The 18,355-nt window shown below is 37.2% G+C and overlaps 2 protein-coding genes across 3 annotated transcripts in view; both read left to right on the forward strand.

Moving 5' to 3' along the window:
• Positions 1 to 18,355, forward strand: part of LOC134933540 (protocadherin gamma-B1-like) — a 543,090-nt gene that overhangs the window by 89,228 nt on the left and 435,507 nt on the right. The window lies entirely within an intron of this gene.
• Positions 6,758 to 9,345, forward strand: LOC134933919 (protocadherin gamma-B1-like). The gene has a single exon (XM_063929465.1). The coding sequence runs from the start codon at positions 6,889 to 6,891 to the stop codon at positions 9,343 to 9,345; it is 2,457 nt and encodes an 818-aa protein (XP_063785535.1). The 5' UTR covers positions 6,758 to 6,888.

The raw sequence follows: 18,355 nt of genomic DNA on the forward strand, positions 1-18,355 counted from the left end.
GTATTTTTAGTATTGATCAAACAATTGGTAAAATAAAAAATATAAAAAACATAGATTATGAAGTTAAACAAAATTATAAACTATCTGTACAAGCAGAGGATGGTGGTGGCTTTGTTGCTTTTTAGTAGAAGTTATAGATGAAAATGATTATGGTCCTGAGATATCTATCACCTCATTAGTTATTCCTATTCCCCAGGATTCTGAATCTGGCACTCTAATTAAAATTCATGATCTAGATTCATGGCAAAATGGAGAAGTTGATTGTCTCATAATTGAAAAAGTTCCTTTTGATTTAAAATTGTCATATAGTAGCTATTATAAACCTGTTACATCAAGTTCCATGGACAGAGAGAATGTATCATGTTATTACATCACAATTGTAGCTACTGACAGAGGATCACCTCCATTTTCTATCAAAAGAACCATCAGATTGGAGATATCAAATGTTAATGACAATCCATCAATATTGAAATATACTTAAGTTGCTTATGTACCAAATAACAATATTTAATATCTAGCAATAATACAGAAGATCTCCCAGTGTTCTCTTATCTGTCGTATCAATATAGAGACTAAGGGTTTTCTATTCGCAGAGATAATTTGACTATGAGCAGCACAAGGAATTTCTAATACAGGTATTTGCTAACGTATTTGCCAAGGACAATGGATCCCCATCTCTGAGCAACAATGCAACATTAGTTGGATCAGAATGATATTGCACCAAAGATCTTGTATCCATCAGCAGACAGTGGTGTACCAGCTGTGTTTGAGATGGTCCCTTTTGCTTCTGAACAAGGATAATTAAAAACTTAAAAAAGGTGGTTGCAGTGGATGGAAACTCTGTACATAATGGTTGGTTTTCTTATCACTTTGTACAGGTGTCAGAAACATCTCACTTTACAATTAGTCTACAAACAGGTGAAATCAGAACACATGTATTTCAAGAGAAGGATATGTTGCATTACAGAGTTGTAATGATTGTGAAGGACAATGAAGATCCCTCTTTCTCTGCTTCAGTCACCTTAAGTCTGGTAATTGCAGATAATATTTAACAGGTGGTTCAACAACTCAACAATCAAATCAATAATGAAGATCATCAATGAAATTTGCAATTCTATATAGTTATTGCCATTGCACTAATTTCCTTGTTGTTTATTGTAAGTTGTGTTGGTCTTTATATCAAAATGCAAGGAGTCTAAAGCTTCTCCAATGTTTGGATCTCTAAATACAAGGCTGTGTCCTCCAGTTGTCCCCAAAATGCTTTCTACATATAATGAAGGAACTGTACCTCTATCATAAGTCAAATCAAAATGTACCAATTGACAGTCTTATCAATACTGACTATTCAGAACTTGGAAATTAATGTTTACAACTAAATATTCCAGGAAACAATCCTATTCATGTTAGTATTCTTTTAGTAGCAAATTAACTAGAATACATGATATAGAATGAACTACATTAGTCAATTGTGTATCAACTGACATTGTATTTGTTTACATGGAAAAATGTATTTTTTATTTTGACAGGTACCCGTAAATTATTTGTTTGCCGGTAAATCCTAAAACTTGTCATTCCACTAATTAGAACAGTGATAACTTTTAAACATAATTCTTGATTGGTATAGCCATAAGATAATTACTTATTCAAACTATTCTTCTCATTGTGGAAATATGAATTGCAGATGTAAGATACAGATGAGATCTAGCTCATCTCCACCTCTGTGCACATGTACTGCACACACATCTACAATCCATAGGATCACAAAGGTACGTATGCTCCCGTGAATGGGTAGCACATGGGTGCAGCATGTCGCAATTGTAATGTAGCCACTTGTGCAACCCATTTGCAGAAAAGATGAGCCAGGACACATTTGTATAAGCATAAAAGTCAACTAGATGTGTCTAGTTCATTAGTGTCAATATTTTGAAATAGCTTTCTTCGAAGGGTTGAATAACTATTATTCATTTTTAAGAGCTTAAAGTAGGAAATGCCTAATTTACAATGAGTGTTGTGTGTAGTGGATGTTATAATGCTAAGGGTATTTGTGTGTAGTGGATGTAATAATATACTAGGGGAACTGTGATGTGACAGAATCTAAACTGTAATGTGACAATATGAACTATAGCATTATAATGTGGTAAAATATGAACTGCAGGTACTATACTGTAGTTTGGTAAAATATGAACTGTGACAAAGTAATGTGGTATAATATGAACTGAGGGGCACTGTAATGTAGCACACAATTAATTGGAGGCACTAACGTATGGCATATATGAACAAGGGATACTGTAAAGGTGAACAGTATGAATTGGTGTCTCTATTCACCTGTACCTTAGAGAGCAAGCCCTTATGAACATTACTATGAGGCATAAAATGAACATCTGCCGTGGGCAGAGGTGTCTCTCTAGAAGCATTCAGATGGGGTCCTCTTCAAAAAAATTACTTTGGAGCCCACAATGTTCTAGTTATGCCCCTGGAGAGAGGTATATGCCATCTTCACTGTGTAAAGATATGTTCAGAATAGCTTTTATGATTGGCAAATAAATTGAACATGTTACTAGGCTTTTCAATAATAATGTGGTGACTTTGTCAAAAGAGATAACCACAAAATATATGGTGGTCCTGTGTAACCAGTTGCAAGTACTGTGTGTATGTATGTATATACATGTACACACAAAGGGGAAATTCAATTAGCCACAGAGTTTTCCATGTGGGGAATAGCTCTGGGTTTCATGCATGGAGCTATTCAATTAAACCACACTAATTGGTTAATTGGATTCCCACCAGAGGGGTAAATTTACTAAGATTCGTAATTCTCCCGATTTGGTGGGAGAATAATCACGAATGACATCGAAAGTGTAAAACTGCAACTTTTTGAATTTATTACGACTAATTTACTAAGCTGCCGTATTCTGCATTTTCGGGTTTTCCGATGTCGATGTCATTCGTTTTTTTAGGCAGTGTTTTACGTGAGTGATTTGTAAAACACTGCCGACTTTAATACAATGAATCTCGGCCGGATCTGAGAGATCCGTGCTGGGCTTCATTGTGCACTTTGTTTAAAAAAAATATAAAGTTTAAATGTTAAAAAAAAATTGCGTGGGGTCCCCCCTCCTAAGGCAAACCAGCCTCGGGCTCTTTGAGCCGATCCTGGTTGCAGAAATATGGGAAAAAAATGGACAGGGGTTCCCCCATATTTAAGCATCCAGCATCGGGCTCTGTGCCTGGTCCTGGTTCCAAAAATACGGGGGACAAAAAGCGTAGGGGTCCCCCGTATTTTTAAAACCAGCACCGGGCTCCACTAGCTGGACAGATAATGCCACAGCCGGGGGTCACTTTTATACCGTGCCCTGCGGCCGTGGCATCAAATATCCAACTAGTCACCCCTGGCCGGGGTACCCTGGGGGAGTGGGGACCCCTTCAATCAAGGGGTCCCCCCCCCAGCCACCCAAGGGCCAGGGGTGAAGCCCGAGGCTGTCCCCCCCATCCAATGGGCTGCGGATGGGGGGCTGATAGCCTTTTTGTAAAAGTGATTGATATTGTTTTTAGTAGCAGTACTACAAGGCCCAGCAAGACTCCCCCGCATGCTGGTACTTGGAGAACCACAAGTACCAGCATGCGGCGGAAAAACGGGCACGTTGGTACCTGTAGTACTACTACTAAAAAAATACCCAAAAAAGACAATACACACACACCTTGAAAGTAAAGTTTTATTACATCCATCCACACAAACATACATACATACTTACCTTATGTTCACACGAGGGTCGGTCCTCTTCTCCAGTAGAATCCATGGGGTACCTGTTGAATAAATTATACTCACCAGATCCAGGGTACCAGGCTCCTCGGATAATCCTTTTGTAATCCACGTACTTGATTAAAAAAATAAAACGGATACCCGAGCCACGCACTGAAAGGGGACCCATGTTTTCACATGGGTCCCCTTTCCCCGAATGCCAGAAACCCACTCTGACTGATGTCTAAGTGGGTTTCTTCAGCCAATCAGGGAGCGCCACGTTGTAGCACCCTCCTGATCGGCTGTGTGCTCCTGTACTGTCTGACAGGCGGCACACGGCAGTGTTACAATGTAGCGCCTATGCGCTCCATTGTAACCAATGGTGGGAACTTTGTGGTCAGCGGTGAGGTCACTTTCGGTCAACCGCTGAGCAGAAAGTTCCCATCATTGGTTACAATGGAGCGCATAGGCGCTACATTGTAACACTGCCGTGTGCCGCCTGTCAGACAGTACAGGAGCACACAGCCGATCAGGAGGGTGCCACAACGTGGCGCTCCCTGATTGGCTGAAGAAACCCACTTAGACATCAGTCAGAGTGGGTTTCTGGCATTCGGGGAAAGGGGACCCATGTGAAAACATGGGTCCCCTTTCAGTGCGTGGCTCGGGTATCCGTTTTATTTTTTTAATCAAGTACGTGGATTACAAAAGGATTATCCGAGGAGCCTGGTATCCTGGATCTGGTGAGTATAATTTATTCAACAGGTACCCCATGGATTCTACTGGAGAAGAGGACCGACCCTCGTGTGAACATAAGGTAAGTATGTATGTATGTTTGTGTGGATGGATGTAATAAAACTTTACTTTCAAGGTGTGTGTGTATTGTCTTTTTTTGGGTATTTTTTTAGTAGTAGTACTACAGGTACCAGCGGGCCCGTTTTTCCGCCGCATGCTGGTACTTGTGGTTCTCCAAGTACCAGCATGCGGGGGAGGCTTGCTGGGCCTTGTAGTACTGCTACTAAAAACAATATCAATCACTTTTACAAAAAGGCTATCAGCCCCCCATCCGCAGCCCATTGGATGGGGGGGACAGCCTCGGGCTTCACCCCTGGCCCTTGGGTGGCTGGGGGGGGACCCCTTGATTGAAGGGGTCCCCACTCCCCCAGGGTACCCCGGCCAGGGGTGACTAGTTGGATATTTGATGCCACGGCCGCAGGGCACGGTATAAAAGTGACCCCCGGCTGTGGCATTATCTGTCCAGCTAGTGGAGCCCGGTGCTGGTTTTAAAAATACGGGGGACCCCTACGCTTTTTGTCCCCCGTATTTTTGGAACCAGGACCAGGCGCAGAGCCCGATGCTGGTTGCTTAAATATGGGGGAACCCCTGTCCATTTTTTCCCATATTTCTGCAACCAGGATCGGCTCAAAGAGCCCGAGGCTGGTTATGCTTAGGAGGGGGGACCCCACGCAATTTTTTTTCACAAAATTAACACTTTCCTACCCCTTACCACTGATATACATGCACGGATCTCATGGATCTGTGCATGCCTATCCAATCACGGCTCAAAAAAGCAGGTCTGATTTTTTTTAGCACTTTTTTACGAGTTGTATTTTTTCACAGCAGTGTTTTTTTTTTTTTTTTGCTTTGCACTTCTTAGTAAATGACTGAGATTCATATCTAAACAGCCGCGTTTTGACCGATGGTGTATTTATTCGTATTTTTATTCTTGGACTTGCAAAAAAATACGAATGGCCTCATCACTGCCGTGATTTCTGCTTAGTAAATTCCCGAGATGACACTTTGAAGAAAAAACGGCATCTCGGTCAAAATCGGGACCTTAGTAAATATACCCCAGAGTGTCTTTTCTTTTTTATGGTGTTAATTGATACACAGTACCAGAACCTTTTAATTGCTATAACTAGTTCTAGAAATTAGTGAAAAGGCCTAATAAATTAATAAAATAAGAATATTCCAGGATATAAGACTTTCACTAATATATGAAAGTGTCAACTGTTAAGTAGCTATGAAACTGTCATGTGCGATGCTGTCATTGATTTTATCATGTTGGGCAATTACTCTCTATCTACGTTCCTGCTTTGTAGTGTTAAATACTTTGTTTTCTCCCTCCCTTCCTTACAAGTCCTTATGAGTATGCCTGTATTTTTACTCCCTGCTGTAAATGTTTGTATTGCTTTGCTTATCTGATAATTAAGACTGCAATGGGATTTTATGTATATTCTCTATGATTTCTGCAGTGGTGGTGGAAAGGTATGTAATGTATAGCCAATAGGTGCACTGTGAGGTGAGCAGTGTGAGATCACCTTAACTTAGAGTCCACATGAACTTCACAACCTGTACCTATTATATACTTTAAAGTATATGCCACCTACATTATTGAAATGTTGCATAATTATATATATAGTCACAAGGGATGAAACTGACACATCTTTCAGTGAGATGTACTTATCTCTTGTGCTACAATCTAGAAATACAAATAACTATAATCATATCATAATCAATCTAGAAATACAAATAACTATAATCATTCTAATGACTAAGGAGTTTAAAACGAAATTGTGAAGACAATAAAACAGATGACTCAACTACTTTAGGAGAAAAAATAGAAAAAATAAGTACACTAGCAACATAAATACACATTATAACAATAGAACTGTCTGTCAGAAAATGTTGTAATTGTCTAGTTTTAGTGAATTTAGTGCTTTTCTAATGCATTACTTATTATTTCTACATTATAATAAAATAAGTATTTTTATTTCACTCCTATAAACCTATATTTTGAATGAAAAAACTAAAAGTATTGCAGAAAAATGTATAAAATGACATTGCTAATGATTAGTTGTAGTACAAAAAATGACTAAAAATGCAGTTCCTTGGTTTGGCCTCAGAGCGCCGCTGTTTAACCAATAAGGAGAATAATACAGAGCTGGAGATCCACTGGTATTTTTATCACTCACACACACTGCAGATCTACAGGAAGGCACACAGCCATTTTTTGGATTCTCTTTACACAGAATACAGGATATTTTAACATATTTGCCTAAACAATTGGATCAGGTAAAGCAAGAACATTTTTGGGATAATTCCTGGATTACAGATACTAGCCTTTTTAAAGGATATTTTGTGAAAGATTTAAGATGCAAAAGATGAAACCTCACACACAGATTTACACAGGAATCAGATGGCAAGTAATATTTTCCTTCTTATTATCATGGCTGTGTCATTCAGTCTCTGGTCAGATTCATTATTTTATTGTAGAAGAAATGAGAAAAGACTCTGTTATAGGAAATATTGCAGAAGACCTTGGATTAGATATTAAACAGCTCTCATCTAGAAAGCTGAGAATTGTATCAGATCTATTAAACAAATATGTTTATGTGAATTTAGAGACTGGTACTCTGTATGTAATGGACAGGATAGACAGAGAGACATTGTGTGGGGCAGCAACTACCTGCTTCCTAACCTTTGATGTTGTAGTTGAAAATCCATTTAATATTTTTAATATTAAAATTGAAATTCAGGATGTAAATGATAATTATCCACACTTTTTTCATAATAACATCATTTTGGAAGTTATTGAATTTACATCACCAGGAGCCAAATTTGTATTACAAAATGCAGAAGATCCTGATGAAGGTATTAATTCAGTACAGACATACAGGCTCAGTGACAACCAATATTTCACACTTAATACAAAGAGCAGAGCAGATGGGAGTAAATTTCCAGAACTTGTGCTAGAGAAACCTTTAGATCGAGAGACACAACATGTTCATGAATTAATTTTAACAGCCTTAGATGGAGGAAACCCAGTGAAGTCTGGAACTGCTTTGGTAAAGGTCATTGTCACTGATGGTAATGATAATGCTCCTACATTTACTCAGGACATGTATAAAGTCACCATAAAAGAAAATATTCCAATTAACTCCATAGTTATTGTTCTAAATGTAACTGACAAAGATGAAGGGATCAATGCAGAGATCACATATTCTTTTAGCAAAACCTCAGGAAATCTCCATCATACTGGGATTTTTACTATTCACCATACAAATGGGGACATTAAAACAAATAGAAATTTGGATTTTGAAATAACAAAGAGCTATGAACTCTCTGTACAAGCAAAGGATGGAGGTGGTCTTGTTGCCCATTCCAAAGTATTGATAGAAGTAACAGATGAGAATGACAATGTTCCAGAGATATCTATCACCTCATTCTCTACTCCTATTCTTGAGAATTGTGAGTCAAGTACAATGATAGCTCTCATTAAAGTTCATGATCGAGATTCAGGAGAAAATGGTGCAGTTGACTGTAACATTATAGAAGATATACCTTTTAATTTGTTATCATCTAACAGTTATTACAGACTTGTTACAACAAGCGCTCTGGACAGAGAGAAAGTATCTTCTTATAACATAACCATTGTAGCTACTGACAGAGGATCTCCACCACTGTCCAGCAGAAGATCCATTATATTGGTGATATCAGATGTTAATGACAATCCACCAATATTCATGAAATCTAATTATATTGCTTATGTGGCAGAGAACAACTTACCAGGAGCGTCTATATACAGTGTACAAGCATCAGACCCTGATAATGGAGACAATGCTAAAATTATTTATTCAATTTCCAGTTCTAATACATATGATATCCCAGTGTCCTCTTATCTCTCCATCAATATAGAGACTGGGGTTCTCTATGCTCAGAGATCATTTGATTATGAGCAGCACAAGGAGTTTCTAATACAAGTAACTGCTAGAGACAATGGATCCCCATCTCTGAGCAGCAATGCAACACTAATTATCCACATAGTGGATCAGAATGATAATGCACCTAAGGTCTTGTACCCATCAGCAGACAGTGGTGGCCCAGCTGTGTTTGAGATGGTCCCTTTTGCTTCTGAACAAGGATCATTAATAACTAAGGTGGTTGCAGTGGATGCAGACTCTGGACATAATGCTTGGCTCTCCTATCACTTCATACAAGTGTCAGAACCATCTCACTTTACCATCAGTCAGCACACAGGTGAGATCAGGACATCACATGTCTTTCATGAGAAGGATATATTGAATCACAAGGTTGTGGTGTTGGTGAAGGACAATGGAGACCCCTCTCACTCAGCTACAGTCACCTTAAGTCTCATTGTTGCAGATAATTTCCAACAGGTGGTTCCTAAACTCAGTAACAAACTCAACAATGAAGATCCCCAATCCAATCTTCAATTGTACTTACTGATCGCACTTGCTCTCATTTCCTTCTTATTTATTATAACTGTTATGTTGGTCATTATATCAAAATGCAAACAATCAAAACCTTCACCAACATTTGCTTCTCTAAGTACAAATCTGTATCCTCCAGTTGATCCCAGGATGCTCTCCATGTATAGCGATGGATCTTTACCATTTCCCTACTCATACAATGTGTGTGTGGCTTTGGATTCCAGTGAAAGTGACTTTACTTATAGGAAACCAAATCAAGATGTCCCTGTGGATAATCTCATTGATGCTGATGATTCAGGACTAGGGAACGAAACATTAAAAGAGTCTTGTCCAGTCAATGATCTGGTGAGTTTTTGTAACTCAGGGATTGTTATATGATGTTACTGTTTGCATCATTATTTTAGGTACAGTAGTGTGTATTTCAGTCTGATGTGAATTTTCCATAAATGTCAAATGAATATAATTGTTCCCAAACAAGTAAGATAACTTGGTAGTAAAGTACATGTGTATAATATTTGATTTTTGGTATATTACATTTGAAGTTTATAATTAAAAACAAGTCTACAGAACTAGTTAAAAAGATATTTAACAGTGTTGTCAAAGTGTATTACATATTTTGTTTTAGTAGTTATTATTATTGTTGATGCTTAGCATTTAGTAACATATAGTTTACCAATATTATATAATCTACCAATAAATAAAATGTAATTGAATGGGCTTTCCGCCTTCCCTTCCACATTCCAGATGTGATTTCAATGGATCTATTGTGTTCATGTTTAAACTCATGGTGGTAATATGGTATGTATAGACATGCACAGATTAATGAAAGGAGTTCTTAGGAGCTGGAGGACCCTTATAATACATTGGGCCTAATTCAGACCTGATTGGTGCTGTGCATTTTTGCACAGCAGGTGATCAGGTCTGAACTGTGCCTGCTACCGCAGTGTGCCAGCACATGCCAGATAGCTGATGACTGTCTCTGCCCTGCAATTCCCTCTGTCTGATTGACAGGCAGAGGCGGTTGCTGGGCAGGAGGGAGCAGGCAGGCAGCATTTGGCCGCCATTTAGGGGACGCGGTCTGGGCAACACAGGCGTGCACGGATCATGCATGGGGCGGGGCTGTGGCGGCTGCAAGACGTCACACACAGCCGCTGCGAACAGCACAGCGATGCGCAGCTCCCTGATAGTGCACAGAAGCTGTGCTTCCAGGGAGCTACTTGTGAAGTACAAAAGCATTGCCACTGTGCGATGCTTTTGTACTTCTGCGGGAAGGGAAAGCCTGACATGCGAGGCAGACTAACCCTGTGCTGGGCGTCCTCCCTGCATGTCAGTGTGGCTGATCGTAGATGTGCTAAATTTAGCACATCTACGATCGGGTCTGAATTAGGCCCATTGACTGCATTAAGAAGGGATCTACCATGTGTGCAATATTTGGGAGCTTGTACGGCTCTTCATAGCGTTACTTGAGTTGTAGTGTGCTCCCTGTTTATAGAACTTCATATTACACCTGATCAGCAACTAAAGTTGATTCTTGAAATATTTACTCTGATTCTACTGGAAAATAATAATTGTATAATGACTGATCAACTTCTGATCATTTACTTCTATATTTTATGTTGCTCACCTTGTGCTTTGCTGAAATTTCATTATATAGTATTAACTCAATACCACTTGTTTTACAATATCCATAGTTACTTTTTCATTGCTGACTAATATTATAAATGTAAAAGTTCAAAGTGACTTTTCTCCACTAAAGTTATGGTGATCATATTTGGAATTGGAGAGTAAGCAAACTGTTTACTGAATATGAAACATTTTTGTAACATTCATAAATAGGACATTTGCTATTAGTTTCTGTCAGTGATATACTGTGCTCAATCTGTGTGTATGAACCAAATAAAACCAAGGTGATTTAGTTATTTTTTTTACCAAAACATTTAAGCATGCAGCCTGTCGTCAAGGGGCCCTAAATTTCTGCAAGTACCTGCACTAGCATATATGCGTTTTAAACCATTACATGACAGTTAAAGGTACTCACATCACCTCTGTATCTTGGAGGTCAGTACGTTTAAATGCAATGTAAAGTTTTTTGTTTTGTATACATACTGTATATGGCATCAATAATGCCATGCAGCTGATACCATGTTCAATATGGGTAAAACCGAGCACAAGCATATTTCTTTTCAGTTTTCTTTTAACAATTATAAAGAGCCTCATAATGTAAATATAGCTGTATTTTTTCATTTTTTTTATTTTCTATTGTTCTCTATTGCTCTGTGTAGGAGTTCTGGTGTTTGTTAATAGTGCCCCCTATAATGTGATGATCTGGTTCTCTTGGTCAGGGACAAAAATCACCTTCCTGTGGTCTCCAAACTACATTCAGCTTTGGGTTACTTATGTTCTCAAAGCAGAATAATTCTGGCAAAGGTGCCATAATCCAGCTACCTGGTAAAAAAAAGAATGTCACCAAGTTGGTGATGGATAGTGCACATTTTATTGTTAAATATGATGTCCATTCTTACATACAGTAGGTGAATCTAATGCATACTTGCCTATTTTCCCAAAAGTTGTGAGAGACTCATGATTTTTAAGGTAGTCTTCTGCACCCATGGAAGAGTGGCCAGATCTCCCACATCCTACCTGCTTCCTAGTGAAGTGGGCAGGAAGAGGAGATTATACTTGGAATTAGCTGCTCCGTATAGAGAGGTTGTGGCCAAGTGACACAAATTTGCTTCATTTTGCCTACTCCCATCAGACCCGCGAATCATGGCATTGTAATACCAGAGATTAAAGGAACAGTATATTTTAATTATTATTTGAAACACTATGGAAAAGCTTTTGTATTTTACAAATTATTCATTATATTAAGATGTATTTGTTTCCTGATTTTATTTTATGTAGCTTTGTGTTGGGTCTACAGAGCAGTGAAACTAGCACATCTTGTAGTGTAAGTCACCTTCAGGGGGTCTTCCTGTGACATTCAACTGTGAGAACTTACTGTACATTCACAAAGCTCAATGCAAAAATAATACAACACTTGAAATCGCTTGATGACAAAGCTACTAACCCATTTCAGACAAAAGTTTGGTAGATTTATTGGTACCAAAACAATATATTAGCAGCATAGTTATATTGTATAATGTTTTGAGAAAATGTATCACAGGTTCAAGCTTGGTCAAGCTTGGGAAAGAGATAGGCAAAAAAAACCTTGAGCGCTAATGTTCAGATCTCACCTAATTAAATAGCCAGTATTAAAACTAAATTATGATGCAATATATGACTTAAATGTGCAACTGTAAAGCAAAAATCTATACAAATAACATTAATAATAAATGTCTGCATCCTTACTTCCTCACCTGCAGTCAGTGAGGAAGTAAAACACGAGATCATCCTTAATGTGAAGCGCAGGCATTTATTACTAATATTGTTTTATATATTTTTGCTTTACAGTTGCATATTTAAGTCGTATATTGCATCATAATTTAGTTTTAATACTGGCTATTTAATTCGGGGGGGTTCTGGACATTGGCGCTCCAATGTTTTTGTCTATACTGTATCTCTATTTGTAACATATTTAAACAAGGTTTAGGTTGTAAACCACACAAAAAAAAACAGTATCTGCTTATAAAGCGCCAGCAGTGACCTTCTCGGGTTCATTTTAGACATTGTATTATTAGGAGAGAGCTTAGAATATATATAGAACATTATATTAAGTACCATACATCAGCCATACCTGCGGAATATAGGTGACAAGTAATTATTTTAGCTACATACAAATTCCAAAGCCATTTAGGCAGTGGTTCCCAATTTTTTTATAGTAATGTTGCCTTAGCGTATCAGAAGTTTTTTCACAGCATCCCTAAGCCAAAAGATTTTTTCACAGCACCCATATGACAAAATTTTCTGAGAAATTCAGAAAAAATATAGCATTAAATAAATTGTGTTTATATGTCATCCTTAGGTTCAGTTATGTGCTGAGGGACAGGATTTGCTTCTGTTTGTCCACATATTTTATGATTGGAAGCCACAAGCACTGGTTTTAACAATAACATTGACCATAAATAACTTGTATTGGCCTTGGACCACCAAACCAGGTCACACCTGCAAGTTTCCTGAGGCACTTTAGGGTGCCATGGCACCCAAATTGAAAACCACTACACTAAGATATAAAGTAATAAAAAAGCTATGTAGTACCTGGAGGAGAGTTTTCATTTACTTTTCTGATTTTACTATATATTTTATATTTATTACAGTATTTCCTGGATACATAGTGAACTAATCATTAATCAGACATCCCATGACACTACAAACAATCATGTGTCATGCAACTCACAATTTATTGTTTATGCTGAAATATTTAATATTTTTATATAGCATTAGAAATGAAGTGCACATAATATTGAAGCTGTTATCCATCTTCTGAGAACCTTACTCTAGATTTAGGCATCGCCTTAGCTAGCCCTTTTCCCAAAAAAAAAAAATATTTTACTTTTATCATAGAACCATGAGACTCACTCTTTAATAAGAAGAACCACAGTCAACAAAATATTTGGAACATTTCTACACTACGTAAATCATAGGGTTTTAGAAAATATATTAAAAAGCGATGGAAAATTGCACTGCTGCTTTTGGACTGTCAATTAAATAATATTAATCAAAATCTTTATATGCATATTATAGAGTTTATATTTGTATGTGTTTTTTAAACACAAATTCCTATTTATTATATGCAGTTATAACTGGTAGGCACTATAAACACAATTGTTACAGATGCTGTTTTCTATGGGACTGAACTAAATTATACATTAGAATTTAAATAAATATGTATACAATGATAAAAATGGGGAAAAAATAACCAAATATATGTCTTTAAGTGAATACTTGAAAAATTATTTCTGGAAATTGCAATTCCACATTTTCACCTCTGAGCGCCGCTGTTTAACCAATAAGGAGAAGAATACAGAGCTAAAGATCCACTGGTATTTTCATCACTCACACACACTGCAGATCTGCAGGAAGACACACAGCCATTTTCTGGATTCTCTCTACACAGAATACAGGATATTTGAACTTATTTTCATAAACAATTAGATCAGGCAAAGTAAGAACATTTTTGGGATATTTCCTGGATTACAGCTACTAGCCTTCTTACAAGATATTTTATGAAAGATTTCAGATGCAAAATATAAAACCTCACACACAGACATACACAGGAATTAGATGGCAAGTAATATTTTCCTTATTATTATCATGGCTGTGTCATTCAGTCTCTGGTCAGATGCATTATTCTATTGTAGAAGAGATGAGAAAAGAGTCTGTTATAGCAAATATTACAAAAGACCTTGGATTAGATATTAAACAGCTCTCATCTAGAAAACTGAGCATTGCATCACGTATATCAGAGAAATATTTTTATGTAAATATAGATAATGGAAATCTGTACATTAAGGACAGGATAGACAGAGAGACACTGTGTGTGGCAGCAGCTACCTGCTTCCTCACATTTGATGCTGTAGTTGAAATTCCCTCTAATATTTTTAATGTTAAAGTTGATATTCAGGATGTAAATGATAATTTTCCCAAAAAAATTCACAACAAAATTATTTTAGAAGTCATTGAATTTACATCACCAGGAACTAGATTTGTTTTACAAAATGCAGAAGATCAAGATATCGGTACTAATTCAGCACAGACATACAGGTTCACTGACAATCAGTATTTCACAATTAATACAAAGACCAGAACAGATGGGAGTAAATTTCCAGAACTTGTGCTAGAGAAACCTTTAGATAGAGAGACACAAAATGCAATTTGTGATTTTTACAGCATTGGATGGAGTAAACCCAGTGAAGTCTGGGACTGCTTTGGTAAAGATCTTTGTTACTGATGCTAATCATAATCCTCCTACATTTACTCAGGACATGTACAAAATCACCCTAAAAGGGGAAATTAAAACAAATAAACATTTTGATTTTGAAATAACAAAGAACTATGAACTCTCTGTGCAAGTAATGGATGGAGGTGGTATTGTTGCCCATTACAAAGTTTCGATAGAAGTTACAGATGAGGATGACAATGCTCCAGAGATATCTATCACCTCATCCTTTAGTCATGTTCCTGAGGATCTGATTGCGTTCAAGATCTAGATTCAGGAGAAAATCGAGATGTTTACTGTAATATCATAGAAGAACTCCTTTTAAGCTGTTATCATCTAACAGTTATTACAGAATTGTTACAACAACCACTCTGGACAGATAGAAAGTATCTAGTTATAACATCACAATTGTTGCTACTGACAGAGGATCTCCCCCACTTTCCAACAGAAGAACCATCAGATTGGAGATATCAGATGTTAATGACAAGTCACCAATATTTATGAAAAAATCTACTTATGTTGCTTATTTCCCAGAGATCAATTTACCAGGAGCCTCAATATACAGTGTACAAGCATCAGATCCGGATAATGGAGACAATGCTAAAATTATTTATTCACTATTCAGCAATAAAACAGAAGATCTCCCAGTGTCCTCTTGTCTGTCCATTAATATAGAGACCGGGGTTCTCTATGCCCAGAGATCATTTGATTATGAGCAACACAAGGAGTTTCTAAAACAAGTAACTGCTAAAGACAATGGCCGCCCAACTTTGAATAGCAATGCAACACTAATTATCCATGTAGTGGATCAGAATGATAATGCACCAAAGATCTTGTACCCATCAGCAGACAGTGGTAGTACAGTTGTGTTTGAGATGTTCCCTTTGTCTCTGGACAAGGATCATTAATAACTAAGGTGGTTGCAGTGGATGCAGACTCTGGACATAATGCTTGGCTCTCGTATCACTTCATACAAGTGTCAGAACTATCTCACGTTACCATCAGTCAGCACACGGGTGAGATCAGGACATCACGTGTCTTCCAAGAGAAGTATATATGGAACAACAAGGTTGAGGTGATGGTGAAGGACAATGGTGACCCCTCTCTCTCAGCTACTGTCACACTAAGTCTCATTTTCAGCAGATGGTTCCTAAACTCAGTAATCAACTCAAAGATAAAGATCCCCAATCCAATCTACAGCTGTACTTAGTGATAGCACTTGCTCTCATTTCCTTGTTATTTATTATAAGTGTTTTGTTGGTCATTACATCAAAATGCAAACAATCAAAGCCTTTACCAATCTTTACTTCTCTAAGTACAAATCTGTATTTTCCTGTTGATGCCAGGTTGCTCTCCATGTATAGCGATGTAACTTTACCATTTCCCTACTCATACAATGTGTGTGTGGCTTTGGATCCCAGTGAAAGTGACTTCACTTATAGAAAACCAAATGAAAATGTCCATGTAGAGAATCTTATTGATGCTGATGATTCAGGGTTTGTGATAAAATCTTTAAAAGAAACATTTCCAATCTGTGATCAGGTGAGTTTATGTAACATAGAAAATACCATGTAAGGGTTCCTATAAAATTTAAAATGTTACTGTTTACATTATTATTTTAGGCCAGAAGTTTTATATTCGGTGAATGTGCCTATTTCAAATTGCTGTGTACTGTATTTTTTTTTTTAAATGCCAAATTACAAAACTTGCTAGTTCACATGTATATTTTATATTAGGGAAATTACTATTAAAACCTAAAATAATTAATATCAACTTGTGCTAAAAAAAATTGTTCAAAGCATGAAGTCCTCCTAAACAGGAAAAACTTAAAATATCCATCTTATATGATTCCAGATGCAATAGGAATCATTTAATAGTGACCTTGGTTAACATGCAATAAAAACATATAAAATACAATAGTGTAATAGTTTAGGTAACTTTATGCGTAACTCCTAAGGATTGGTCAACTTTTTGTATTTTTAATGTTACTGTTGAAGGTTATACTGTAGTTCAAATATCCAACAATGTTGTAGATGTTTATTATATATTCTGTTTTAATAGTCACTATTATTATGGCTTTTTTTTAGCTTTCGTTAGCATATAGAAGGTCATTCAGATCTGATAGCTGCTGTGCGTTTTTGTACAGCGAGCGATCAGATCTAAACTGCGCATGTGTATGCATCACACTGCACCGGTGCAATGCACAGCTACAATGGGCTTCGCCAATCAGCGACGGGATGGTGTGAAGGATCTATTGCACGGGTGTTTGCAAGGAGATGGACAGGAAGAGGCCGTTTGTGGGTGGCAACTGATTGTTTTCAGGGTTTGTCTGGAAAAAAATGCAGGCGGGTACAGGCATTTTCAGGAAGGGTGTCTGACGTCATCTCCGGCCCTGATCATCAGGATTCTATCACACAGGAAGAGTAAGTACTGGGCTGCGCAGAGACTGCACAAAATCAGTTTTGCAGCTGTGCTACACATGCGATCGCACACTTGCACAACAAAAAACACTCTCCCTGTAGGCAGCGACTATCTGATCGCAGGGCAGTAAAAAACGCTGCCCAGCAATCAGATCTGAATGACCCCATAGTTTAGCAATAAATGAAAATCACATAAAATAGACTCTCCATGACCATTTCTTGAGCTTAAAGGGAATATTTATCAAAACATAAAGTGGAGAGTGATTAACCACTAACCATCGGCTTCTGTCATGTTAAAGGCTTTGCTTGAAAAATTAAAGTTAAGAACTGTATATCTCTCTTCACTTTTTTACTCACCATGCTTTGATATAGATACCCCTTTAGGTTCTCCTGACTGAAGCATACTCCCTGTATTACCATATCTTCCACACAATCTGAATAATGGATTGCATTGCAATACATCTGATGGTGTTTTATTTATTTAAAAATGCTAAAGTCTTTTTATATTGTTGTTTACATTAATATAATATTGCTGATTCTTGGAAGCTGTGATCTAATTTCAGAAATTTATTTAATAATAAATAATTTACTTCTGGTCATCTCGTAGTGTACCTTGTGTTTTGCTGCAGTATACAGTATAATTTTATAAAGAAACTTCAAGTTTTAGCTCAATATTACTTGTTTTACAGTTTCCACAGTTATTGCTTATTGCTGACTGATACAGATTGCAAATACGTATGTTTCTACAAAGTGATTGTTCTTCCACTAAAGTGTGTTAATTATATTAGGAATTTGGATAGTAAACCAAAATATAACTTTACTGAATCTATACATTTTTGCAATATTAACAAAAGCATCACAATATAATTATATAATTATTTCATTGTTTTTGTTTTATTTTTTATTGTTTTCTGTAATTGTGATGAAGACCTGTGGTATATTTAAAACTAGTGCCCCATGTATTGTGTGATCTGGTTCTCCTAGTCAGAGATGGGGAATCACCTTCCGGTGGTCTCCAAACTACATTCAGCAGCTAAGATCTCATATTCTCAAGCAGAATGATTTTGGCTAATGAGCAATATCACAGCTGCCA

The sequence above is a fragment of the Pseudophryne corroboree genome, chromosome 6 (genome assembly GCF_028390025.1).
Source record: "Pseudophryne corroboree isolate aPseCor3 chromosome 6, aPseCor3.hap2, whole genome shotgun sequence".
Lineage (NCBI taxonomy): Eukaryota > Metazoa > Chordata > Amphibia > Anura > Myobatrachidae > Pseudophryne > Pseudophryne corroboree.